The following is a 27,179-nucleotide window of genomic DNA, read 5'->3' on the forward strand; positions in this document are numbered from 1 at the left end:
CACAATGTTGGCTTATTTGATTTGATTTGCTTTACTTTGTTATTCCACAGCTGAGTGGGGATTCAAACCGTGATCTCCCAGAGTCCTAGTCCAATACTCAAACCACCACACCAAAGAAGAAAGTCTCACTGTGTCTGCTGGGACTGGAGACCAGTTGAGTGGGAGCTAGACTCCAGCCTCAGCAGTAGGGGATTATGGCAAATTTGGCAGCCCCACACTGCACCAGGCATTAGCCCTTAACCTTTTCCTGTTTGAAGACACTGTAAAGGGCAGGCTTCACCATAAAGTTAATTTTTTTTTCTCCACTTCTTGTTGTATCTCACCCCAGCATGATAAAATTATTGGAATGGCTGATTTAAAAAAGATATATATATATATAGAGAAGAAAACCCTTTTTAGCCCTTGCAATTGTTGGGGGGGGGGGGATATTTAAAATGTAAACATTCTGGTACTTTTAAAGACAAAGTGGCTGGAGTTGTATGATAAGGTATGTGATAGTCCAGAGACTGGAAATGTTACTTTTCTGGGCTAGAATTTCCAGGATCCTCAGGCATAATGGCCATGTTAGCTAGGGGATTTTGTTGTTGCACACTTTCATGTAGTTTTCCATTTATGGCAACCCTGAGGAATTTAAGCCGATATAAATTTAAAGTGGCTTTGAGTCCCAATTTTTTGGAGGGGAGGGGAAGCAAGATATAAATTAATCAATCAATAAATAATAAGAAGAACCTATCACATGGTTTTACTGGCAAGAGTTCTTTAGAGTGGGGTTGCCTTTGCCTTCCTCTAAGGCTGAGAAAGCATGAGTTGCCCAAGGTCACCCATAGGGTTTTCATGGCTGAGCAGGTTTTTGAACCTTGTTCTCCAGCATCCTAGTTAGACAATAGTTACTAAAAGTGTGTCAAATAAACTGATTTGATAACAAGTAAGACAATCAGGAAAGCTCTTCTCTTTCTTTCTGTTCATGTGAAAAGTTTTATTGGCTAGATTAGATCTCTAGACTACAGTTTAGCCAGTTAGTTTTCCGACCTGCAGCTCCCCAAATCCCCCAGTCCATCAGCAATCATTTTGGACTTGTTCATTTTAAAGGGGTTACACTATTAAAGGTACTTGGTGCAAGCTTTATGCATACAGTTGATTTTGGGATTCATGCTTGCATTCATTGGCTGATGTTATTATAACTTGTCATCTTGATAGTCTTTTGTCCTGTTTGTTTTTGGAAAATAACAAAGGTCAAAACCTGAAAAAGAAAACCCTCCCAGAATCCTCCAACCATCATGGGTAGTAGCTGAGGTCTGTAGTCTAGTGGAAGTGAGTGTGGATATGGTGACTGAAGGAGCCCATAGCCAACACATGTTTGTTACATTTCCATGACCTATTGAAGGTGGGATTCCCATTAGGACAACTACACCTGTTTCACCTGGAATCATTATAATGTGCTGGGGAGTAAAACTAAATGTCTGGCTCAACTCAGTCTGTTTCATCCAACCGTAGCTTTCTTGTGCTCTGCAGAGCATGGCTAATCCCTTAAAGGCTCATGAATCATATGGCTTTCATGTTCCTAGATACAACGTGTGATTGGAACATTCTCTATGTATTCCTAGCATGGCTGGAAATAACAAGATGTTGATGGCCCTGTTCTGGCTTTGCACTCCAGTGCTATCTCTAGGATGTTTCCATTTGATCCCAACTTCCCCCTTTATTTATTTTCAGCTCTGCTCCTTCCTTTCCTCTCTTTTTTAGAGATAAGATCTACATGTAGCTGATGTATTTAAAATGTAAGCAAGTGTACTGACCCACTCCAGTCTGTAAATAGTACCATGCCAGTTCAGCCTTGCATCAATGTGATGTGGACAATAGCTACCATGTAGACATGAAAGTCTTGTTTAAACAAATAGGTCCTTGTTTGCTGAGTAAAAAGCCTAAGTGCATGTAAGGCCAGAAAGAGAGTTATTGTTACTATTATTGACATTTCCCTTTGCCCTGGAACAGAAAAAAGGAAGAACAGTTAAGCAGGCATACAGGAAGCCATGGGAAAAGAATAAGATGGCATTCTGATCCTGTACAATCCATTAAAAAGCATATTATGGTAATTCCTAGTCATTTCACTTAATAGTTAACAGCCTAAGCAAATCTAATTGATAAATTTCACATGGCTAATCTGCAGATTGCCCGGGTGCTACATGTTAAATCGGACAGAAGACTATTTCTCTACATTTTAGGGACATTTCTATATAGATGATTGTATGAAAGTTTTAATAAAGAAATATTAGCAAGATCAGATTGAGAAAATGAACACTGCAATATTTTATATGTTTACTCAAGGGTATGTTCCACCAAGTTCAACAGGGCTTATTTCTAGCAAGTAATATGAGTGTAGTTTATTTATGGGACAAGAACTATGGTCGAGATTCAAATCAAAATTTATATTCCTCATAGTAGCAGGAGGTGCAAAATATCTGTATGTTGCCCATTAAGGTCAAAGAAACGTCACAAGGTGGAGGGCCAGCCTCATGAGATGGCTCATCGATCAAGCTTGTATCCCTTTCTCTATCTAGCCAAGTTCACTGTTCCTGTTACCATCATTCCTTGTTCTATTATTCTGCAGAGGTTAATGGCACTTGTGTCCTCTTCTTTTCAGTAAGACTTAATGTATCTATCTGTATAGTGGAGTACATCTTCAGACATATTAACATCAGTCAGTACATACTTATACTTTGGGGGGGGGGGTATATAAATTTACGGGCAGGTCTGAGCCTGCCTGAATGCTTCTACTTTTAGAGAAAACTGTGCTCTGAACATGTTAGTTTGGGTTTGCAGAATAATTTAAAAAACAAGAATGAATTGGTATACTCAAATTTAAAATGCCATATATTAATGTATCATTCAAAAGGTCATCATATTAAGTCTGCTGCCCTGGGGGGGGATACAGACAGGTGGCTCCATGCCGCCCATTTTTACCCTCATCGGTGCCACACAAGCCACACAGTGCCGCACCGATGCACTCCCTAAAAAGGATCTGCTCTAAGCAGTTTATTTTTAGGGCGTCATAATGACACTCATATGCCATGATGATGACATTTCTGGCGAGTGCTGTTTGGGCACTCGGAAACCCGTGTGTCATTATCACATGCCCTGTGTGGACAGGGGCATGGCAAGATGGCCCATGGTTGCTGAAAGTAGGGCTGGGCGCATATGGATGCCCAGCTCTATGGAGCCCTAAAATTGGTCCCAGGCAGGCGCAAAGCACCAGTGTGTACCTGGCCTTAGTTATCTGTCATCTCTGCCTGCTGTATATATATTATCTATGAAAGAGATGGAAAGAGAAAGTGCAGCTCCCTAGGTGCTGGACTGAAAGTCTGAGCAACTCAAGCCAACATAGTCAGTGATGAGGAATGCTGGAAGCTGCATACTTATATTTCAACATCCACACTTTGCCTGCCCTTTTGCAAAGAGAATGTCCAATTGAACTTTTCTGCATAGCCACGCATAGGACTGTACCAGAAATGAAATATTTGCTTTAGGACAGCCTTCTCTAGCATGTTTGAGCCTTCCAAATCTGTTGCACAACTCCCACCATCCCCAGCAAGTAAGGCCAATGAATAGGGCTTACTGCAGTTAGTCTGAAACACCTATAAACCACTAGGCTGAAAGAAGTCCCTCCAGAACTCCTTTTCAAAACAGATAATTCAAACTAAAGTGATAATGAACAGAGGCTAATGACCTGTTTAGGAAAACAGTGAACGCTTGTTCTATAATCAGTTGAAATCGGGGTAACTGGAATTAACAGGCATAACCTTATTTAATATATAAAAAGTGACCCCTTTCATTCTATGTTATATCCCTTACCAATCTGATCTATCCAGATATGATGGACCATAATCCCCAGCTAGTATCTTCAATGAAATGTCTGGCTGGGAATAGGAAGGATTCGAGTCCAATATATCGGGAGGGAACAAATTAGGGAACATTTTTATACAGAATACATTACACACTATTCTGCAAGAGAAAGGCAAGCAAGCCAATACTTCTTGTAAAAATAATGGATAAAATCTAGGATTTGTCTTCCACTGATAGTAGGTTTCCACACAAGGACGTTGCCCCATCTGATTTTCAGGAATTCCACCACCTGCCTCCTGCACTATAATTCACCCCATTCAAAGATGTCCATAGCATTTGCAAAGGACTAGGGGGGCTGCCATCAGGAGGAAAGGACAGGAATATCTTCTTCTGCTAGCCAGTTTGGCCTAAATTTGGATTTAACTCTATTCTCTCTCTCTGGCAGTGCTGGCACTACATTCCATGAGTGCATCTACTTTGCACACCCAAATCTCCAGATGTCAACAGCTGAAAGAGAAATGCATTACAGCAGGGGATGAATGTGAAAGTGTCTGGCATTTACTGGAAGAAGTTTGCTATGTTTCAGGTAACTATGGCAAAGCCGTATGATGCACTCTGGTAACAAAATTACTGTCTCCTATGCCTAATCTGCTTCTCACAAACATTATCTTTGAACTGAATTTCACCAGCCAGGGTTTTTCTTCTTCTTTCATTTACTAACTTTCTTTCAGTTCAATGGAGAGGAAAGGCAGATCTCTCCTTCCATGTGTTGCAACTGAAATGTATGGGGGGAAGTGCTTAAGGATGGTGTGTGTTTCTATCCTTCTTTTGCATATCAACTTGCTGGTGTGGCTACCAACTCTTCTTTGTGCTGGATGCATATTCATGAATATTTAGGGCTACTGTCTTAAACACCTTTAAGAACTGGGGCTTAGTTCTAGGAAAAGCACATAGAGTTGTATTTCAGGCCTACAGAATATAAATGCAATCTTAGACATGCTTACTCAGAAGTAAGGCTCTCAGATTTCAATGGGACTTACTCCAATGTATGAATGTTTAGGATGAAAGTTTCTGTTATTTTACTGAGTCTTGAATAACAACGTCCATGTGATTTTTAAAATCGGCAGCAGCAATGTACTGCCTCTGTTGGTGTAATCTGAAGTTATAATGCCAAGAAGTGGGGTAAAGTTACCTGGGAGGAGGCCGAAAGAGTTAGAAGCTGATCTGGCTCCAGATGCTCTGCTGGAAGAGGCTACTAAAGCAGTTTCATTCCTTCTTCCAACCTCTAGTCCTTTGCATGTTGCACATAATGTTAATCAGACAGCCATAAGCTAGTACAATGCTTTTGTTCCTACATCCACTATTGTAAGTGGATTTACAATAACAACATAAGAAGAGCCCAACCGCATCCATGCAAAGACTCTATAATCTACCTGGAGAAGCCTTGAGATCTGGGATGAGTCCTCATCCATGGAGTAGGCTAATGTCCAAATGAAAAGTGTATTGGAATTCTGTGGTCTCAGGAATTTCTAAAGGATTAAAACCAAATTCATTTAAGAGGCAGGTGGCAATGCTGTCAATGGTTCCCCCCCCACATTTAGTAATGGTAGCTTTAGTATCACATGCTTCTAAGAGGGGCTACTTTGCAAGCACCTCCAGCTTTGCCCTGTTTTCCAAGATGGGGTCTAAATTAAGTTCTTAATGCCCACATTAAAGCACCATCTAAACCACCAAAGATTGCTTCTCTGTGTTTGTTGACTCTGAAAATAACTCTAACCCTAGCAAGGCACACTGCAGAAATAATCCAGTTTGAGACCACTTTAATTGCCCTGACTTAATGGTAAGAGAATTCTGGGAACTGTAATTCTGTGAAGCATTTAGCCTTCTCTGCCAGAGAGCTCTGGTGCCATAATTAACAGCCATTCCCAGGATTTCCTAACAGTGAGCCAGGGCATTTAAAGTGTTCTCACACTGGATTATTTCTGCAGTGTGTTTTGGCCTCCAATGGAAGCAACCGAAAATGAGCATTGGAGAAGCAGGATACAAGTGCAAGATAGCAGCCTCCCACTCATGCTTCTCAGTAACAGCTTCTGATACAGACCCATACAGGGAACATTCACAGAGATATGTATCTTGACTAGTAGGCATACACTAGTCAATTATCCTCCATGAATTTTTCCTATACCCTTTGAAAGCCCTCCAAGTTGGCAGCCATCACTGCTTCTTGTGGTAGTGGATTCCACTGTTTAAAAATATATAGTAATAACATGTACATCTTTGTGTGGGTATATATATGTGTGTGTGTGTGTTCGATGCACAAACATCTCTCTATAGTGGGCATCCTGTTGGTTACTTCCAAGTAGAGTACACACATTCAATCAGTTATTGAATGGAAAATCAAAAGGTACCTAAATCCCATTGAATCAATAGGTCTACTTTAGTCAGGAGTAATAACTGAATTTAGGCATACAGTTGAGCAATATCTTTATGATCATACTTGTTTGTGGCCACTTTTATAGATTTTGTTTTTACTCAGACTACTAGTGTGTGTCTGTGTGTTCATGTGTGCATGCACACATGAACACACATTTTAAGTATATCTATATCTGTCTTGGTCTTGATCCCTTCTATAATGTTAAGGTGGAGGGAAGCTACTCAATCCATGATTGTTTTAAAGAGCCTGATTTGAATATTCTGGAACAAAATGTACATCAGGATGTACATAAAACACATTAATTGCCAATATTTTATGGTTGTTTGCATTGGGGCCTGTGGATTTGATACAAACACTTGTTCCTGATGTGCAGCCCTGCTTTGGAGACTCAACTATCCTTGATCAAGAGGTATTCCTTCTTGACTAAGGGGTAGTTCTTTACACTTTACAAACACCCATTTTTCCCACTGGATTTTTTAAAAAGACATCCATGTACTTGCATGTTCTCTATGTTACACTGATAGTATTGTTAACAATTCCAAAACCAAACCAACCCCTCTTGTGGCATGTTACATAACCTATGGTCTAAGTCAAATATTTGCTCTTGGCCAAAGGTAGATAGCCAGTCTAAAGTTAATACAAAACAACACTAATAAATCCCAGTCTTAAATCAGAAGGAAAATCTGACACTTTCCATTTGTGTGTATCTTTGCCACCAGTTCCCCTGATCGGTAATAAAGGGGACAATTATGTATATTTTAGAAAACTAGCTCTGCCATAAATGAATTTCTGCCATTTTAACTGAGCAGCTGGATCAACATTGTGAATAAACCACAGGACACTCGTAAAAGGAATGTGTGCCACTTAGCACATCATGCGCCGAGTATATTAAAGTCTTCTTACTTTGTTAATTGAATTCTGAGTACCTTCCATCCTTCTCCTGGCTGCCACCTCCCTCTCTATGAATAACCTGTGGATGTTACACAAGACTAAAAATGCAATCTGTTGCCTCTCTCTATTTCTAAGAAGTACTAGGGCCTTTCGAAACACCTTTCTGTTTTATTATCTTGCTGAACAAGTATATCTTGAGTTTATAGTAGCAGAATGTTCCACACTTTTGTACAGCTGCTGAAAAACAATTATCTTGGCCATAAATCAATTAGATCATAATCAGATTCAATAATTAGTAGTAGGGAGCTGATGAATAAACAGCAGAGGCTGATGGTTTCCACATCAGATGTGTGTTTGTGTGGGTAATTCCAGGTTTCATTCTGAACTTTAAAGGGGGGGGGGGATTTTAACTCTATTTTCAAAGTATGTACATGACACATTTCCATTGTATGTTATTTTGATGTTCTAGTTGTTATCTTATCACAGAACAGATCAAGATGTTTTGGAACATGGCTTGGATTATTTTATACATGTTTGACATGAAATCACTAGGATAGTACAGCATTTTTTTTAATGTCTAAGCAAATGGTTTCCTTCAACATGGATCCATCTCATGGCCCTTATGGTCACTTTCTACCTTTTCCATTTTATTTTACATGGTACTGAATAGATTTCAGCCCCTTGGATCACTCCCTTACATTTTGGAACAAAACCCAGAACAGTGTCACCAAACCACTGACATGGAAGCCGCCAGCTGCCACTGTGAGCAAATACTTGACTAATAACCGTAACTGTTTTCTAGCAAAGTCTAGAGTCCCTCCAGGTTTCTTCAGCCTTTTCCTCATGACACCAGCATTTGGTGGGTTGTCAGCATTTGTATGGGCTTTTCATATTCTATGAGCTGTCTCTCCTAGGGCTTTGTTACTGATAAGTAAGAGCTTTAGGCCAAAATGCTTTGGTATTTTGGTCTAGTTGCATTTGCTCTTGAACTCACCCACCACTGGAATGTTCCCCATCTTGAAAACTTTTCTGTATTCAACCAACACACTGAAAGATTTCCCACCAAACTTGGATGAGAATTGCCTTTATCAGATATAACCAAAGAAATAGATGCAACCCATGGTAGACTATGGCCTAAATGAATAACAAGTCTCTGAGGTACAGCAGGATTCTTTTTTTATGGTTGTATTGTTTCTGCCTTCTGATTGGGAAAATACTAATAGTAATTGTATTTTTGAAATCCAGGCAACAGCTGTGTTGTGCAAGATTCAGCTAACTGCAATAAAATCATCCAATTCTTAGTTGATCAGTTCTCGGAATTTAAAGATTGCATGTGCACAAAGGATAACTGCAGCATGAAAACATTCCAGGTCAAGGAATGCTCCAGTCATCAAGGTAACAGATGGATTTTATCTATGGCACAAAATGTTTCCCTCCAATGTCCTCTAAGAAGCATGAAGGCATTTTTACTGTGTTTTTTTCTGGGGGGTGGTGGATTTAAAGGCTTGGAAAAGCAGAGCAATGCTGCTTTTCTTCTCTTATGGCACCAACCTCTGCAGCTTGCTACCTGTGCAGAGCAATGGAAAGGATAGAGTTGGAGGTAAGGTTGTGTGCTCCATTTTGTAATCGTTGCAGATTTTGCAGCCTTCCACAATCCCTGGTGGCTGGTGGCTTCCATGTAAGTGAGGCAATGAATGTGATCTGGGTGTTGGTCTACATTTTAAAGGAGGTGTGCAATCCTAGAAGATGAACTCTCATCTCAAAATAAGTTCACCACCTTGGATAAGTCCTTTCAATTTCAAACTAAAGCCTGAAATGTATTCTTCACTCCACTAACATGAAAGCTTCCAGCCAGGACTGCCCACCATTCAAAAGAGTGATAATTGAGTAGTCTAGATCTGGAAGCAGCTTTTCATATTATCAATTTTACACAGGATTTGTTAAGAGAACAAGAATGTTGTTGAAATATTGGGCATTGCTAGGAGGAAGAGAAAAGATTACAATAGGAATCAAGTATTGTGAGTTGTAGTATTACTACAGTGTAGTATATGTGCTAGAGTGTTGGGTTGGGATTTGGAAGATGAAATCTCAAGATCACTCAAAGCCTTTATCTTCTCTCAGGGTTGTTCTGAGAGATTAAAGTGGGCAGAAGTAGCATTATGTAGGCTTCCTCAAGTCTACTGAAAGAAAGATGGGATGTGTAAAAGTTAATAATAGTGTAGCAATGTAGTGGCTGGTATATTTGATGAATGGAAGAAAGTCCATACAATTAAAGTTTATCATCCCATTCTCTTGCAACTCCTGTTCCCTTCTCAAAGCTATTCTGAGTGATCTATGAGCCCTTCGTAGAAAGCAATTTCCTGGCAAAACATCTTTTAACAACAAAGATCTTTCCTTTAAATAACAAGACATATATGGAAACCCTGCCTACTGGGGGTGGAAGTGAGGAGATATGAAACATGCTGCCTTGTCATCAATTTATCCAAATGCCTTTTAACCATTATTATCCAATTCCTTTTGACAGGACAACCAGATCATTCCTCGTCCACACTAAAATTTCCACAGCAGACCAAATCCCAAGTAACAGGGCTCATGGGCTTGTTAGGCAGCAATGATTGCTTTGTTGCCAAGGAACTGTGCCGAGGAGACGATTCCTGTTCTACCCGTTATAAGAATTTCCTGAGAGCCTGCAGAGCAGAGACAGCCAAATGTAGCCTCCCACTGGCAGGGCAGCAATGCTTTACAGCATGGAAGGAGCTGCAGAGGACAATCCTGGGGAACTGCACCTGTCCAGAACCATTGCAGAGAAGGTGCACAAAAATCTGGAAACACATCTTTAACAACACCTGTTTAGACTATGCACAAGGGTTTTACAATCCAGCCGTGAGCAAGGAAAGCTACACAGGTGAGGGAGCTCAAAGCCTCAATGCAGGTAAAAATGCACAAGAATTGTATATTTAAATTTAACCTTTTTTAAAAAAGTAGCAATTTAGAATGACTTTTCAGCTCTACTTCCTTGTTTTTTTCCTGACATTTATCACTATTCTAAAAAGCTGCATTGTTTTACTTTTACCCGTTGTGTTCAGGAGATAAATGAGAGGTTGGCATGCACTGAGAGTCACCAAGCTTTCTAGCTTTCTTGGCTCGCTTTTATTGTTTTAAACAGAGTTCTGTTTTCTCTTACAAAAATGAATGGATTTCACATGGATCTACAGAAACATTTAGGCCATAATCTACAGCATAGCAAATCAAAAATCCTCTGAAACACATTATCACTTACTTTCCATTGCTTTCTGTAAGATGGGGAGGCCTCCTCACATTTACATGGGATAAAACCAGATATTAAGAGACTGTGTATTAATACATTTTAATTTATTTCATTAATATATTTTTCCTCTAGCAAAGTATTTTCCCCAGGGCTATGTGCCAATCAGAATTATAAAGTAAGTGCATGCTTACCTTCTACTGACCAATCACAAACCAATGAACACTAAAACCACATGCTATGATAGACATCTTTCACTGCTTGGGGGAGCACCTCTGCCAAACATGTGACAAACATATCTCTGTCCTTTAACCCCCAAAGCCACTGATCATTGGGATCAGTGGGGTCAAAAGCAACAAAAATTAGAAGGAACTTTGATTATTTTAAAGGTGAGGCAAAAAATGGCCTCCAAACTGCACAAGAATTGGCAGCAGTCATGTTCTTTGCAGCACCAAAGTATTTATTTCACAAAATACACATACAGACATGATTACACCACAGCATATTGCCATTACAAGTAAACCTCTGAAATAACACTGCACACTACACAGCTGGTTGTGAAGGGTTTTTTTCCCATTAGAAAGTCTGAACCTCTGCTTCTTTAAGGATAGTAGGTAGGGACCATCCGTGGCTGTTGCAATCGAACTGGCAGGAAGGCAGAACTTATCTCTCAGAGATAAGAGCTGATGGAAGCCATGCTTTCATCCTTTGGGTATGGGGCAATGTGCAGCATTCAACCTAAATCCAGTCCTTCTGAGGAGTGAAGTGTGAGCCATCTGCCATCTCAGTTTGCCTCATGACTGATAGATTTCCCAGTGAGTTTGCTGAAGAAAATCTCTTGGAGAAAAATGTGTTTTTCCATGTTTACTGGAGAAAGTTTAGCATGCTGAAGCACACTGCAGCCACTTAATAATCCTTCCTTTCCCAAGTAAATTTATATTTTGTAAGGATTGGACAGTGCTTGGATGAGTTACATGTTTTGGGCTGTAGCTTCCAGAATCCCTTGGCCAGTATGGCCTAGAAAAATAATTTTTCCAAGCTTTTAATCAGGAAGCAGTAGCAAGTAGTGTGAGCTATAGTAGTGAACGTTTTATAGATGGCATCCTTAAGGCCTTGATAATACTGCTGAACCCAAGGAATTACAACATCTTGTAATCCACAGTTCCTTCCATCCCAGTGGCAATAGAAATACTTTAAAGCAGGAATGGACAAAGTACAACTCTATATATTGTTGAACTGCAATTCCCAGCATTTCTTTCTATTGGTCATATATCTAGGGCTGCTGGGAGGTGTAGTCCAAAGTCTCATCACTTTCAAGTGAACAAGCTGAACATGGCAGAAAGTACTAAGGACTACTACTTGGCTGTTTGCAGGCTTTGGTGGGCTCCCATCTATCCATAGGTCCTAGCTCTTATTTTTGTTGAATGCTGACACCAAATAAAATTGCTCCTCTTCTGTAAACCTCTAGTTGTAAATGAAGAATCTATCTACTTAAGAAATTCAAATAGTATGTACAGTTCCACCTTACTAGGAACAGAATAGTAAGTTATTGCATCCTCATAGTCAATAATAATAAAACCCACCAATATAGTGTGTAAATTTACAGCGCTTTATAAATAAAGGTTAATAATAATAATAATAATAATAATAATAATAATAATTCTTTTTCTTCCTCCTTCTCCTCTCCTCCTCTTCTTTTACCATTGTATACATATGCATCTCTTCTGTTGCAGATCGGATGAAAATAAAATCACAGTGGAAGTCATCAGCTCTTTCAAACTATGGTAAATGTCAGTTCTAAATCTATTTGTATTCATTTGTAACCTGCACAGACTATGAGTAATGCAGCCTGAGACCACATAGATTTAAGCACTACAAGCTCACTGAAAAGTGTGAAAATGCATTCCACCAGCTCTTAAAGATCACTCCTATCTTCCAGACCATTTCCAAATGCAATTCAAATTAAAGATGCTTCTCTCTGAAGCATTACCTGGCTCAAGACCCATTCTGTCCTGATGGAAAGTCTTTTCTCATGTCATTCTTTCTGGCCATGGAGTTCTGTGACAGAGGCTCCCTTCAAGCTGTCTCACCAGAAGAGCTGAAGCATATGGTGGCCACAGAGAAGAGCTCTCTCAACTGTGATGCCCACTGGGAGGATTTTCTTGCAGGAAACAGATCTAGAGACTATCATGACATTATTGAAGCATCAGGAAGACTTTTAATATATAATGTGTTGTAGTGGTTTGACTATTAGATTATAACTGGAAACCAGGTTTTAAAACCCTGCTCAGCCATGGAAACCCACTGGGTGACCTTGGGCACATCACACACTCTTAGCCTCAAGAGATGCAAAAGCAAACCTTTTCTGAACAAATCTTTTCAAGAAAACTTTGTGACAGGTTGACCTTAGGGTCACCATAAGTTGGGAATGACTTGAGGGCACATAATAATTCTCAAAGGCATTTCAGTCAGTGAAATCTTAATAAATTAATGCTTAACATTTGCAAGATCATAAGAAGTGCTCAGCAGGTTTAGATCAAATCTTTCTGGCCTATGTTCTGTTCCCACCATGACCAATCAAGTGCCCATGGGAACTTCACAAGTAGGACATGATGAGCACAACATCACCATTCTAGACATGTTCTCCAGCAACTGGTTTTGGTTTACGCATGCTTTACTCTGCAATGTCTTCTACAGTACTGTACATCAGGCGAATCATGCTGTCCAGGTGTTTCTGGATTACAACCATAGACAGCATCTCTCATTATTAGGTATTCTGGCTATGGTTGCTGGGATTTATAATCCACCAACATCTGGAGGGCCACAAGATTCCCACCCCTGGATATTGCTACAGTGGTGTACTGGGTGGTTTGTGATAACATAATTGATAGTGTATTCCTACGTGGGAGAAGACTGGACTTTGTTCTCTTCCTCATGGTCTCTTCCAGCTCTATGATTCTATGATACAATGATTGTTAGTATATGCATATGGGAAGTGAGCCAGACTATATCATATTTAGCAATCACAATATATTATGCACACAACATCGCAGAGATTTTGTACGCTGTCTGTGGTGATCACAGCATTTACAGGAAAGGTAAGCAACATGCACACTGTGGGCTTCATGTAATTGACTGCCCATTTCTGCAGTACCTTCCCCTTTCAAAAAGATTAAGCGGTGTGGCAGTGGCAACTTCCTTTTGAAATTCTCAAATAAAGGGGGGGAGGTTCATATGTCTTATTGTGAAGGTAAACTATGGGGCTGCCATGACGCCAGCAGCCACCTCCATCTTTGCCAGATTGGGGCCATGGCAACCGCACACTGTGGCCTTTCCATGGTGCAGAAAGGAGCCATAAAAAGTGGGTCCTTTTTGTGCCCTGGAAAGGGTGCCATAGCCACCGCCACTTTAACTTTACAGTGTTTCTTTGCACTGCATCACCTAGATGCAGCACCAAAGTAGCACTGTGATGCCACGCGTCATGTGGTATGGCATGTGGTGCCATGCCATCCAGGGGGTAGAGTCTAGGCATGAGTCGTGTAGATGCTATGCCCTGGCACTGTCCCCAGGCTGGCCAAACTCCGCCCCCAGGCCAGCCTACAGAGCCCCTAAGTTCCCAGAAGTCTCTAGAAGTGCAATTCTTTCTTAAAACAATGCAAACAATCTTTTTAAGGGAAGTCCATTAAGCATATAAAAACATGTTAAACCACATACAAAACATACAATATATATAAAAATCAGCACATATACATTAGATGTCAGTACTGATACATATCCATTCAAAAATCCCTCTTTCTTCTAATATCCATCAAACATATATTTTCATTCCTTAAACCTTCTATACTTCTCCTCCACTTCCTTCTTCATTATCTCTTTCAGCCTTTCTCAGTTATCTGTCCTGTCAACATTTTCCAAACACTTAATCATACCTTCATTATCACATACTTCTTCCTTCTACAAGCATACTCATACATTCATTCTGAGTTCCTTTCTGTCAGTACACACACCCTAAAATAGTTATCCTTATGCCTTCCTTATAGCCGTACATTTTCTTACGACTTACATTTTTATTCACAGTCTATTTATTTTACTATCTTAAAACACTAGTATGCTTATGATAAATACAATATATCAATTCTCTTTTCCATCATTCTCTGCTTAACAAATGTGTTCTCTAAATATTCGGTACTGCCACTTTACGCCATTTCCTTTTTAGAAACTCATATAAAACAAAGCATACACTCTTTGAGCATCTTGTTTCAAAAGAAAACTAATGGCCTTTTCTGAAAGTGTTTCAGGAGCTCCCTCTTCTTGCTGATTTTGCTTGTTTTGTGTTCCACTTCTGTGTTGCATACACTGGTTTACTGCCCTGTCAAGGCTGACCACATTTGTTAGCATTTCATTTTTTTTAAAATAGTTTGTATGAAATTCTATTCATAACCACCAATTCAAAACAATTTTGAATAAGAACAAATGAATCTGAGAGAGCCAAATTAAAGCAGTTGCTTAGACTTGATATATCTCCAACCATCCAGAGCACATTTGTGGAATTTATGGGGAGTTGCAAGGAAAGTAGGAATCTGCTTTGTCATAGGTGCCACTTTCATTGCCTGATGTACACTTTCATATTTCACCCAATAATAAATCCTATTAACGTTAATGAATTAGAGCCTATACAGACTGGCACTTTGTTCCACACTGTGGGCAAAGTCCGGGCGCAGCTTCCTCACATTGGATGCCCTAACTCTGCCTCCAAGGTGTCATTTTGGCACACATTAGTCTACACAGTGCATGCCATCATGGTGCAACTCTGGCGCTGCATCTACATGGTGCAGTGCTGAAGGGGCATCATAAAGCTGCGCCACGGCAACTATGGCACCCTTGTAGTTTTTTGCGCTCTCCAGAGGCCAGATCAGGGCCATGGTGTGAGATCGTTGTGGCTCCAATCTGGCCAATAAAGGGGCAGCTGCAGACCACCCCATTGGGGTGTTCTGTATAGCCCCTTAGTATAGTTTGAGGCCATTAAAGCTGATCTGAAAAATGGAGGGCAGAAACCAGAGCGAGTGGTTTGAAGACCGATGATGCAACAGCTGGATCTGGTCAATGCAAACAATGAAAATGCAATTGCTTTGGATTCTGAGGAAAAGTCATGGGGTGCAGTCGTTTTCTCTCCCATCTGAGGTGATACCAGTTGCCTTTTTATCATCTGAATTGCCCACCCCTTTCCCTTCCCTATTCACCAGTACACAGCAGGGGGAAAAAGAGGGATCCCAGAGTCTGGCAGCTGCTAGAACGTGGGGGGTGGGTGGGTGGGATGGAGCTGGTCCTACATCAAGAACACTCTGCCTGCTTTATGTAGGACCTCAGCCATTCATTCTCCTGTCATCTTGTAATCCTTTTGTTTTCTCCTCAGAGTACAAACACCGGCAGTCCTGTTTCCAACTAAATGTGGAATGTGTTAATGATGAAGTCTGTAACAGACAATTAGCTTTATATCTTCAAGTTTGCCAGGCAAATGGAACACAGTGCAAAATGAGACAATGCCAAGAAGCACTACAGTTCTTCTATGAAAATATGCCTTTCAATGTTGCCCAGATGTTGACATTTTGCGATTGCATGCAGTCAGATGAAAATTGCCACCAGGCCAAAGGACTCCTTCATGGCAAACCATGTGCAGTCCATTTGGTTCCAGCACCTTCATGTCTTAGCATAATTCACACATGCCAAGCAAACACTCTCTGTCGGTAAGTGAAAATACACTGTGCGTCCATAAGACTGAGCAAGGGACTTAGTGTTTGAAACTAGTATTTTTATATCTACTGTAAGGCTCAAAGAATTGAGGATTTGGGGGTTCTACACTGTTCCCTCCTGCTGCTGCTGCTGCCATTACTGTTTCTACTCTTTCCCTGATATCACAATTGTAATATTAATGCAAAGCTCAAGATAGAGTCACATGCATACTACCACTGAAAACATGGCAAGAAACAAGACAGTACTAGGCAGCCAGCAGCAGAGATGCCAATTAAAGTGTTAAACATGCTGAGCTCCTAGTTGTTTTCAGAGGACAATCCAAAAGGAATATATAGTGCCATAGGATGCTGATATGTGCAGCTCATGAATATTCAGGGTTTCAGATGTGGAAAAGTGTGATGGGTTTTTTGTTTTTGATAACAGATCAGTTGCTGTTTCAGAAACTTGTCAGTGGGCCATATTTGAGGTCTAAGCATTATACCTGTCCTTGGCATTTCATAAATATTTGTAGTCCATACCTGAAATGGGTGAAAGGAAAGCAAGTGACACCTCTGGAAAACAGTGATGGGATAATCACTATAGTATCATGACTAATAGGAAAGATCTGCTCTTTTGTCTCTTTCATACTCTACAATTGTAGAACCAAGATCCCACATTTACTGGCTTGCCTGCATCCTATGTAATCTGGGATTTATGGTTTCATGAGGTATTATAGCACAGTGATAAAAAATTCTGAATATGTCATGAAATTAAAAATCCTAATATTCTATAGACTGGAGCATTGGCACTTGAATAACATCAGAGTGTAAAATTGTGTAGTAGGAAAGAGACCCAAGTATTTGACATTTACCTCTTAAATTTCAGGTCATCCCCTGAACCACAACCTATTCTTATTGTTCACTTACAGCATCTATTAGCTACTTCTACATTACTTAACATAGAGGTTGATCTAGCCCCTAAAAAATTGTACACTCCACCGCAAACAAAGCATCTTTAATTCATATGGCTTGGAAAGAAGTAAGCACATCCCCATTCCCATTCATTCTCGGAAAGCATAAATAAAATGCTTTGTTTTGGCTGGTGAGTGCCCAAACAACTTCTACATTTTTTTGGCCATTTGTCTCAGAGGAAATGATTATTTTCTCTTTTATTTTGATCCATTCTTTAGTTTTTCATGCAGCCCACAATGAAAGCAAACAGCAAAATGTGACCTCTTATGTTTCCACAGGGTCAAATATGAGAATTTTACATCAAAGTGTTTAAAATACATCAGCCAAGCATGCCTTGAAGATAAAGCCTGCCTACAGTTTTTGGACAGCAGTGATCTGATTTGTTCTGACAGTGATGAGTGCAAAGCAGCTTACATAAATCTGAGGGGCTCTGCCCTTCAAGTTGAGTGCTCTTGCGACACCACTTCAATGGAGGAACAGTCTGCATGCAAATGGTTCCAACAAGTGTTCCATGGCAAATCCTGTTTCAGTAAGTTGACTTCACATATCATCCTCTTCAAAGCACTGAGCTATAGTGCAAAAAATCCTCCTAATTGATCCAATCTCTGAAACTCTTTACACAAACCAACAGAAATCTTCTCACTTTCACACCCTTCTACCCAAATCTTGTTCCAGCTAGCTGAGGTTATTTTTGCATCAGTTTTCAGGAACATGAGGAAAGGCATGGCATGTGAAACACATGAGGCCTCTGTAAGTCATTTTTGCATCTCCTAAGTATGCCCAAGCCACTTTTTAAACCACTGTACTTTGTATGGAGAAGAAACCTTAGCTTTCCACTCAAATGTGAATTTTAATCAAACATTTCTCTCATTTGTCTTAAAGCAGGGGTGGGGAATCCTTTGCTCTCCAAACATTTTAGGCTTCAAGTCCCAAAATCCCTCCCCATGGATGTACTGCTTGGACTATTGTGAACCCAAAGATTTGAAGGGCAAATGTTTCCCCACACTGTCTTAAGAGTGTCCTTAGTGCCTACTTTAATAATGCAAGGCAATAAAAACCAGCACTACAAAACTACCTTTCATATTTAGGCTGAATTTTCAAAGGCTATCCCTCATGTAGGAGGGCTGTCTGTGTAAAGAGCTAGTGCCACTATACACAGTGTTACTGAATACCAAAAGAATGTGCTTGACTCAGGAACCTCTTTGACCATTTGCTGAAAAAGAGGGTTTGATTATAAAAATTGCTTGGTGAGAGGAGTTCAGTGCCAGAAGGATGCTATCAAAATCTCTGAGAAGAAAGCACTTAATGGTATGGTGTTGGTTATGAGGACCACAGTAATAATCAAATAATATCTCATTGGCATTTTCTATTCCCTGAAATCCTGCACAAACCATAGAATCATAGACTTCTAGAGTTGGATCTCTTCACAAGAAGCATGCAGGAACACACAATCAACGCACTCCAAATACATGGCCATCCAGCCTCAGCCTCTGTTTAAAAACCTCCAAAGAAAAAGACTCCACCACTCTCCAAGGGAGTGTGTTCCACTGTCGGACAGTTCTTAACGTCAGAAAGTTTTTCTTAATGTTGAGGTGGAATCTCTTTTCCCATAGTTTGAATCAATTGCTCCGACTCCTACTCTCTGGAGCTAAAGAAAACAAACTTGTTCCATCCTCAGTGTAACATCCCTTCAAATATTTAAACATGGCTATCACATCACCTCTTCACCTTCTCTTCTCCAGCCTAAACATATGCAGCTCCCTAAGACACTCCTGATAGGGCATGGTTTTCAGACCTTTCACCATTTTGGTTGCCCCCCTTTGGACATGCTCCAGCTTGTCAGTATACCTCTTGAATTGTGGGGACAAGAACTGGACACATTTCTTTCTTGGAAATTTAATTAACCAAATTGATACAAGAACTTGAACTTCTCCTTTTTTGACCTTGTCACCCAATACTGACTGGTATCTTGTTAGTGAGATACATATCTGTAAGTTGCATCAGGCATGAGAGCAAAAACAGCAACATTGTACATTGTGGTTGTGCATTGCACACCACACAGAATTATCCAGTCATTGATATACATTGAACAGTGTTACTTTTCTGCATGAAGGTTGTGCAGTGTTGGCAAAGCATATCTTTGCATGAGGATATTTATGCTATGCTGAGGAGATGGGTAGGCTCTTTGGAGAGACAGCAGATTTGATGGAAGTGAGAGTAACTTGCATTCAGGGAGGATGCAGGATTGCCCCCCATACACCTGCCCAGTATGGCTTAATAGCTTAATCACACAACCCCTATTAATGGACAAGAGAAGGGGGAACCTACACTGAACATTAAGTATGGAACCTTCGGGCCCCACGTCCCCTCTACTGAATTGAACATTTATTGACAGTGATTGATTTGTGACAGCATTTTGATTAGTTTATGATGACATTATAATTAATTTATGATGGTAATATGATAGATTTACTAGTGCATTGTGACTGATTCATGATGGAATGATAATTCATTTATGATGGAATGATGACTGATTTATAGCCAATTTATGACCAATTTATGATTAATTTATGACTGTGTTGTGGCCATTTTGAAACCCAAGTAACAGTGTCTGGCCCCCTTTTGTCCTGGCTTGTGGATATTTATGCTATGCTGAGGGGAATGTTGGATTGCAGCCAAAAAGTCCCCGTCCCTCCACTGAAATCAATTAAATGGCCTTTGGCCTTTTATTTCTTTTACTGGTTGTTTTTTGTTGTTTATTGCTTTTATATACCATTTACCATTTTATATACCATCATGGTAGGTTTTATTGACTTTTGGTGTACTTTGATTGTAAGCCACTTCTAAGACCTTCAGATGAGAATCTAGTTAAAAAAGAGATGAATGAATGAATCAGCTCATTCAATAGAATTCATCAGTCAGTGTCATCACTATGCCATGAATTAGAGATCCCACTTTATCATATGGTGATGGAGTTTTTGTATACTACACTAGAATTTTCAATTCACTTTGTCTTGTGTCCATTCTATTTACTAGCAGCAAGCCCCAAGTGTTTGTTTAACCTGAATAGTGCCATCCACATAGATAAGTTTCAGCAAGCTTGGAAGAACCCTAATGTTTTAGAAGTACAAATAAACATTTTTTTAAAAAAAATCACCATAACCTAGAGATGGGGATATCAGGGGTGAACTCCTAAACAGCCCAACAAAGTTTGATCAGCTGACTTAAAATGTGAAGGGCTGGTGGTTCACAGATAAAATGGTGTAACTTGTAAGCAGTTATAGTTGTTTGGCTGGAATATTAAGCAGAAGTGCTATTGTTGAAACATTTATTTGCACATCCTGATTGGTTTCCCCCCTATACTTTTGATTTCTTTCTATATCCTCTCCCATTTAAAGATCAAATATCAGGTGGGAAAGCTGACCTTCATTCATCACTTGTGGATCTAAATGGAAAATTACTTCCTGTAACCGGTGAACAGTCTTTCTCTTATGGTAAGCTTGACTTTTAAAATGGGGAGAAAACTATGGCTCTGATTCTTATTGGGAGTCCCAACTAGAGTAGACTCATGGAACCAATTGCTGAATGATGAGTCAATGATTCAATGGGACTCCTTTAGTTGGGTCAAACAATGCTATTTGGGGATCACACAGTGAAGAGTTGCATGAATCGCCTAAAACAAAACGAACCTCAAAGGAAAAGCACAAGCAATGAAACCAAATACTTTTCAAAATTATTTTCAATATACAGTACTGATATAGCCTGCTTCTGGAGTCTGAGAAATTCAAAGGGTTTCCTGTGAAGTCTATTGCAGACATAGCTGGTTGCCTTGCCAAAGCTGTTTTCTCTTTCTGAGACATGGAAGTAATTAACTCCATAAATCCAGTCACATTCAAGTGGGCCCAACTGAACCATCAATCTATCTCACTTCTCTGGTTTCCAAAAAGCTTCAGGCAGTATGATGCTTAGGCCAATGGCTAAAGTGCAGGTGGCAGAAAACACATGGCCTTTTTCATGTGGCAAAGAATCCTTTGCATAAATAGCAGACAGAAGCAGCAGAGCAGAACCACTAAAGCTTGATTTGCATTGCACTGCATCTTATAGACAAAAGCACTCACAGGCTTTGTGATCTGGCTGCCATGATTGCATCAGAGTTGGAACACTAATTGGTTCTGTTCTGTTAATTATACAATGTATGTGCAACAGGAGGTGAGGACAATGTGATGGAATAAAATCATCATCATCAACAACAACAAAATGTCCAGATGCTGTTGGCTTTCTGGGAATGTTGACTCACAGCATCTATGAAACATTCACCTCTTCTTTCCTAAGTGCTTCCCCATCTATTCCCAGTTCAAGGAAGCACCTTCTCATGCACATTGTCTTGTATTGTTCCATTTGCTCTCTCTATTGGAAAGACAAGGGAAACCAATGCATTGTCTAGCCCACATTATAATAGTGTGTTTGCAAGGATATCATGTGGGACTTTGTTGAAGGCCTTACTGAAATCAAGATATGCTACATCCACAATATTCCCTTTATCTACCAAGACTGTAATTCTCTCTGTCTCTGTCTCTGCCTCTGTCTCTCTCTCTCATCTGGCATGACTTGTTTTTGAGAAACCTGTTGACACTTAATAATTATGGCATTCCTCTCTACAGACTCTGTGTAATGATCTGCTCTAGAATCTTTCCTGGTATTGGTGTCAGTCTGACTACTAGGTGGTAAGGTCTGACTAGGTCCCCCTTTTTGAAGATGGGGACAACATTTGCCATTCTCGTCTTTTGGGACCAATCCTGTTCTCCAGCAATTCTCAAAGATTATTGCCAGTGGTTCTGTGAATACTTCTGCCAGTTCTTTTAATACTCTTGGGCTGCATCCACACTGCAGAAATAATCCAGTTTGTTACCGCTTTATCTGCCCTGGCTCAATGGTATGGGATTCTGGGATTTGTAGTTTCATGAGCTATTTAGCCTTTTTTGTCAGACACCTCTAGTGACAAAACAAATTACAGTCCACAGAATTCCATACTATTGAGCCATGGTAGTTAAGGTGGTGACAAACTAGATTATTTCTGCAGTGTGGATGCAGCATTGGATGTAGTTCATCTGGCACTGGAGACTTGAGTTCATTTAAAGTAGACAGGAATTCCTGTACTACCTCTTTACTTATTCTGTGCTGCATTTTCCCTACTGTGTCCTCTGCTCAATTTTCCTGAGGCAAAACCAAGGCAAAAATGTGTTGAGCAGTTCTATCTTTTCCCTGCTCCCTTTTAGTATTTCTCCACACAGAAGCCCTACCATTTCCTTCTTACTCCTTTTGCTACGGATATAACAAAAATCCCTTTTTGTTATTTTTAACCTCTCTAGTAAGCCTGAGTTCATTCTGTGCTTATTAGCTTTTCTGACTTTCTCCCTACACATGCTGGCTATTTGTCTGAATTGCTCTTTGGTGATTCCCTGCCTTTTTCATTTCTTGTACATATCCCTTTTAAATAATATGTACTCTATATATTGACACAGGATCATGTACTCTTTGATTAATGTTTTAATTATTTTCACAATTTTACTCTAGATGAAACCACGATCATCATTATTATATACATCTCTTGCCTGATCCCAATCCTGGGGATAATCCTGTTGGCTTTGTCAAAGACCAGGTATTTTCTTTTAGTTTGCATAGCTTGAAATCCAGGGGCTTCTCAGTGGATCTGTGTAGCTACTGTTTCCCAAGATATCTGAGAATTCCAGCCCTTTTATCAATGGTTCCAAGGTAGTCAGGAGTGTTTTACAAACAGGACCAAGAGAGAGAAATCCAGATTACTTGCCAGCCCACTTCAAATAGCTTGCCAGATGCTTTGCAGATAAAAGTGCTTGGATCCACTCTACCTTGGATGCTATAACTGGTACAGATCCAGTGGGTGTTACTTTGACACCTGCTTGTCCTGCTACAATTGAGAGTTTTTAATTTGTGCAACCTAAGGTTGTGGAGAAGATTCTTGGAGAGACAAGAGCCACCACAGATGTGTTAGATGCTTGCCCTTCATAGCTTATTTTAAAAAAGGAAAAGCTAAAGGGAGACTGGTTCAGTGGGTAGAGGGTTTGGGTAATGCCTCACTGAAACAAGGCAGCTTTCCAGCTTATCTGAAGGAGGTAACCATTACTAAAATGCCCTGCCTGGATCCCACCATTCTACATAATTATTGCCCAGTCTTTACCATTCTGTTTTTAGGCCCTGCAGTGTGTAGTGGCCTCCCAGATACAGGGGTTTCTTGATCAGATGGACTATCTAGATAAATTTCAGTTGATTTTCATGCCTGGTTATTGGACAGAGGCAGCTTTGGTCACCTTAGTGGATGGTCTCTGCCAGGAGCTAGACAGGGGGAGTGGGTCGCCACTGAACCTCTTGGCAGCTTTCAGTATCAGGATATCATGGTATCCTTCTGGGTTGCTTTACTGGGATGGGACTTGGGTAAACTATTTTTACAGTGGCATCATTCCTTCCTGCAGGGTCAAACCCAGAAGATGGTGATGCAGGATTCTTGCTTGACTTCTTGGTTGTTGGCCTATGTTATCCCTCAGGGCTTAGTTCAGTCCCCCAAACTATTTAACATATATATGTCCATCCTTTAACAGCAAACCAAGTCGAGTTCCCAAGTCAGTAGACTGTGGAAGCAAGGGGTATCCAGTGTCAAAAATCCAGGTCAAGAAAGCTGTAAATCAGTCAGGATTCTAGGGAGTCAGAGTCCAGTGGTCGTAAATCTGATAAAGCTGTGCAAGCTGAGCTATCAAGAGAAAGACTGAAGTTATACTCAGCAAGGTAGGTGGTAGTTATAACTTCCTTATGTAGGCAGCAAATTCAGTCATTGCCTTGATCTTAGGCAGTGTAGGCAGTATTTGGGGAGAGTGTTCCACTGGTGTGCTCTTCCTGACACCTTCACTGGAGCCTCTCATTTCATCCACGTTGGATGGTCTAGGCCTCCATCTTTCTCTGGGACTGGCAGAGAGGCTCTCCACCACGTCCTTTTTCTACTCTGAACCTGACCTGAACTGTTTCTGAACAGAAGAAATACTTGGCTAGCTATAAGGTGTCTGCTCTGATTCCTCCAAAGGTACTGTAACTCTGGATCATCATTTAATGAAGAAAAACTCTCAAGGTGGGGCATGACAATGTGAAACCAGTCTGAGAGGTTGTCCAGAGTTTGGGGGGGGGGGGCTCAATGCAATGAGTACATGACACCCAACTTTATTACTCCTTTCCACCATGAGCCAAGGAAGCTGTTTTAGTTCTAAATTGGTGTCTGCCATCAACAATGGACTGGATGAAAGTGAATAAATTGCAACTCAATCCAGACAAAATAGAGGTACTCCTGGTCAGTCAAAAAGCAGATTAAGAAGTAGGGATTGAGCCTGTGATAGGTGCAGTTACACTCCCTCTGAAGACACAGGTCTGCAACTTAAGTGTGATCCTGGATTCAACTCTGTGACTGGAAGCTCAGGTTTCAGCAGTGACTAAGAGTGCATTTGCACAGTTAAAGCTTATGTGCCAGCTGTACCTGTTCCTTAGCAATAGCAAGTACATTTCTATGCTAATTATCAATGAACTAGCACTCCCTAAGTGGTTTACAATGTATCAGCCAATTGCCCCCCCAAAAGCTAGGTACTCATTTTACCGACCTATGAAAATCTGCTGTGGAAGGTTGAGTAAACCTTGGAGCCCTCTTCTAGGATCGAACTTACAGCATTGTGGCTGCAGTACAAGCATTTAACCACTGCACCACCAAGGCTCCTTACTTTCTTATTTTCCTTGAAATGTCAGATCTGGCCATAGTAACACATGCCTTAGTTACTTCTCAGTTAGATCATTCCAGTTTACACATGGGGCTGCCTTTGAACAGTATTCAGAAACTTCAACTGATCTAAAGAGCTGCAGATTGCTGACTGGGACTGGCTGCAAGGAACACATGACTCCCTTGTTGCAACAGCATCACTGGCTGCCAGTTCATTTCGGCGCACAATTCAAAGTGCTGGTTTTGTCCTATAAAGCCCTATATGGCCCGGGTTATTTGAAGGACCATATTATCCCCCACAAACTAACCCATACTTTGAAATCTGCTGTGGAGGCCCTTCTTTCTGTCCCACCTTCCTCACATGAACTTCTGGTGGGAACACAGGAGAGGACCTTCTCAGTGGCTGCCCCCAAGATTTGGAACTCCCTTCCCAGAGATGTTAGATTGGCACCTACCCTACTTTCTTTCAATAGACATGTAAATATTTTTCTGCTCTGGCAGGCATTTAGAATAATAGAATCACAAACTGGGAGAGATCACAAGGACCACCAGGTCCACCTCCACCATGCAGGAATACACAACCAAAGCACACCCAGCAGATTGATGAGTGGCTATATAAGGCCCATCTCACCTAAACAACATGCTGGATCTTGCTGACTATTGTGCTGGTGTGGGCATTTGTGCATGCACATGTTTAATTATGAATGTTTTAATATGGTTTTAATTTTTTGATCTTGTTTTAACATTTGTATCTTGGGAATTTTTAACAACATATTTTTTAATTTGTTATAAGCCACTTTGAGTCCCAAATGGGGGAAAGGGTGGGATAGAAATATGGAAGAGGAGAAGGAACAGGAACATGAAGATTTCCAGCAAAGGAGAAAGATATGTAGGGAGTGAGGAACATATGTGAAGAAGAAAATTAAATCAAATAAACAGAGATAAATTTTATTGCAGAACTTCCACGCTGAGAGGAAGGGGAATTCTCATTCCCCCAAATCTACCTGTGATATATTGAGTTGTTGCTTATTGTTAGGATGGTGGAGGTGGTGGTAAAAGTAATAATAGTAATAGGAGTAATGAGGCAGGGAGATTTACACTTCAGGAAGAACACTCACAACTCTAGTGTACCAGGTAGGAAAAGCACAACCTAACTGATATTTTCTGATCCCTCTTTACATATTTCAGTATCAAAGTATTTAACAATGATTAGATGGTACCCAAAATTTATAAAGTAATTGATGGTGGCTATTGAGTTCAGTGTCAGTTAGCTTGAGTAGACTCATGTTTCATTCACATTGAGAATGATGTTAGTGCCACATGTCTCTTTGTTTTCAGAGCATGCACAGCTGCTTATCAGGTCAAGACTGTTTCACCCGCTCATTTATCAGAGAAACTCATGATACCTCAAACAACTATGGAGCACCAATTGCGTCGATAATGGTCTCATGGATTATTCCCATTTGGCTGCCTATTATACATATACCATGAAAGATCTTTTGAAGAAAACAAAACAAAAAGAAAGAAAGATCTGCAACAGTCTTCTTCTTCATCAGTAAATATTGGGCAACAAGATCCAAAGATGTGTCTATAAAAGTAAATATGGACCATCAGAATAAGGAAGTTTTTCCATACATAAATTAGACAAAGACTATTCTGCATTCCAGTTTACACAGTTAGCTAAATCTTTAAGGCATGATGAAACAAGCCAAGGGGAGAGAAGAATGGGGAGAGAAGAAGGGAATAATTCTGTGATACACTAGTATTTCTTCCTTTAAAAAAAAACACCTCACTAGCCATGTAACATCCATTTGACGTAGAGATGATTCATATCTGGAACCCATACAACAAATATTTGCACCTTGCTTGTTACATCTGAGCTTCCAACTAGAAGACAAATTTAAGCTGTACCAGAAAGGTAAATCCATCAAATTAAAAATCTATTGTGAAGCCCATGACTTCAGAGATCTTGAAAGGTAAGCTTCTCTGGGATACAAAGGCTGCAAATTGTCACATTTATTAAGCATATACATAAATGCTCAAGTATGCCAAGATCTCTGACTATTTATGAAACCTACTGTGATGACAATTAGTATTAAAGCAAAAGGTATATCCCAAATTTACAAACTTTTGACATGCATGGATATTAATAAATCTCAATGCCATAAAATTCAGTGGATACCAGCATGTTAAATCTAGTTCAATACTCAAAACAATACATAGTTGATATCTATATCCTCTAAATCAGTGGTCCCCAAA

The 27,179-nt window shown here is 40.2% G+C and overlaps 1 protein-coding gene across 1 annotated transcript; it reads left to right on the plus strand.

Moving 5' to 3' along the window:
- The first annotated feature begins 2,518 nt into the window (after positions 1–2,518).
- GFRAL (GDNF family receptor alpha like) lies at positions 2,519–26,481 on the plus strand. The gene is given in 11 exon segments (XM_089529511.1): positions 2,519–2,640; positions 4,238–4,270; positions 4,272–4,426; positions 8,411–8,560; positions 9,690–10,070; positions 12,164–12,214; positions 15,844–16,174; positions 17,410–17,660; positions 20,530–20,625; positions 22,706–22,790; positions 26,259–26,481. Coding segments are annotated over 11 exon segments (1,758 nt in total). The 3' UTR covers positions 26,362–26,481.
- Positions 26,482–27,179: the final 698 nt, after the last annotated feature.

The sequence above is a fragment of the Sceloporus occidentalis genome, unplaced genomic scaffold (assembly GCF_023333645.1).
Source record: "Sceloporus occidentalis isolate IW3139 unplaced genomic scaffold, rSceOcc1.0.p SCAF_6, whole genome shotgun sequence".
NCBI lineage: Eukaryota > Metazoa > Chordata > Lepidosauria > Squamata > Phrynosomatidae > Sceloporus > Sceloporus occidentalis.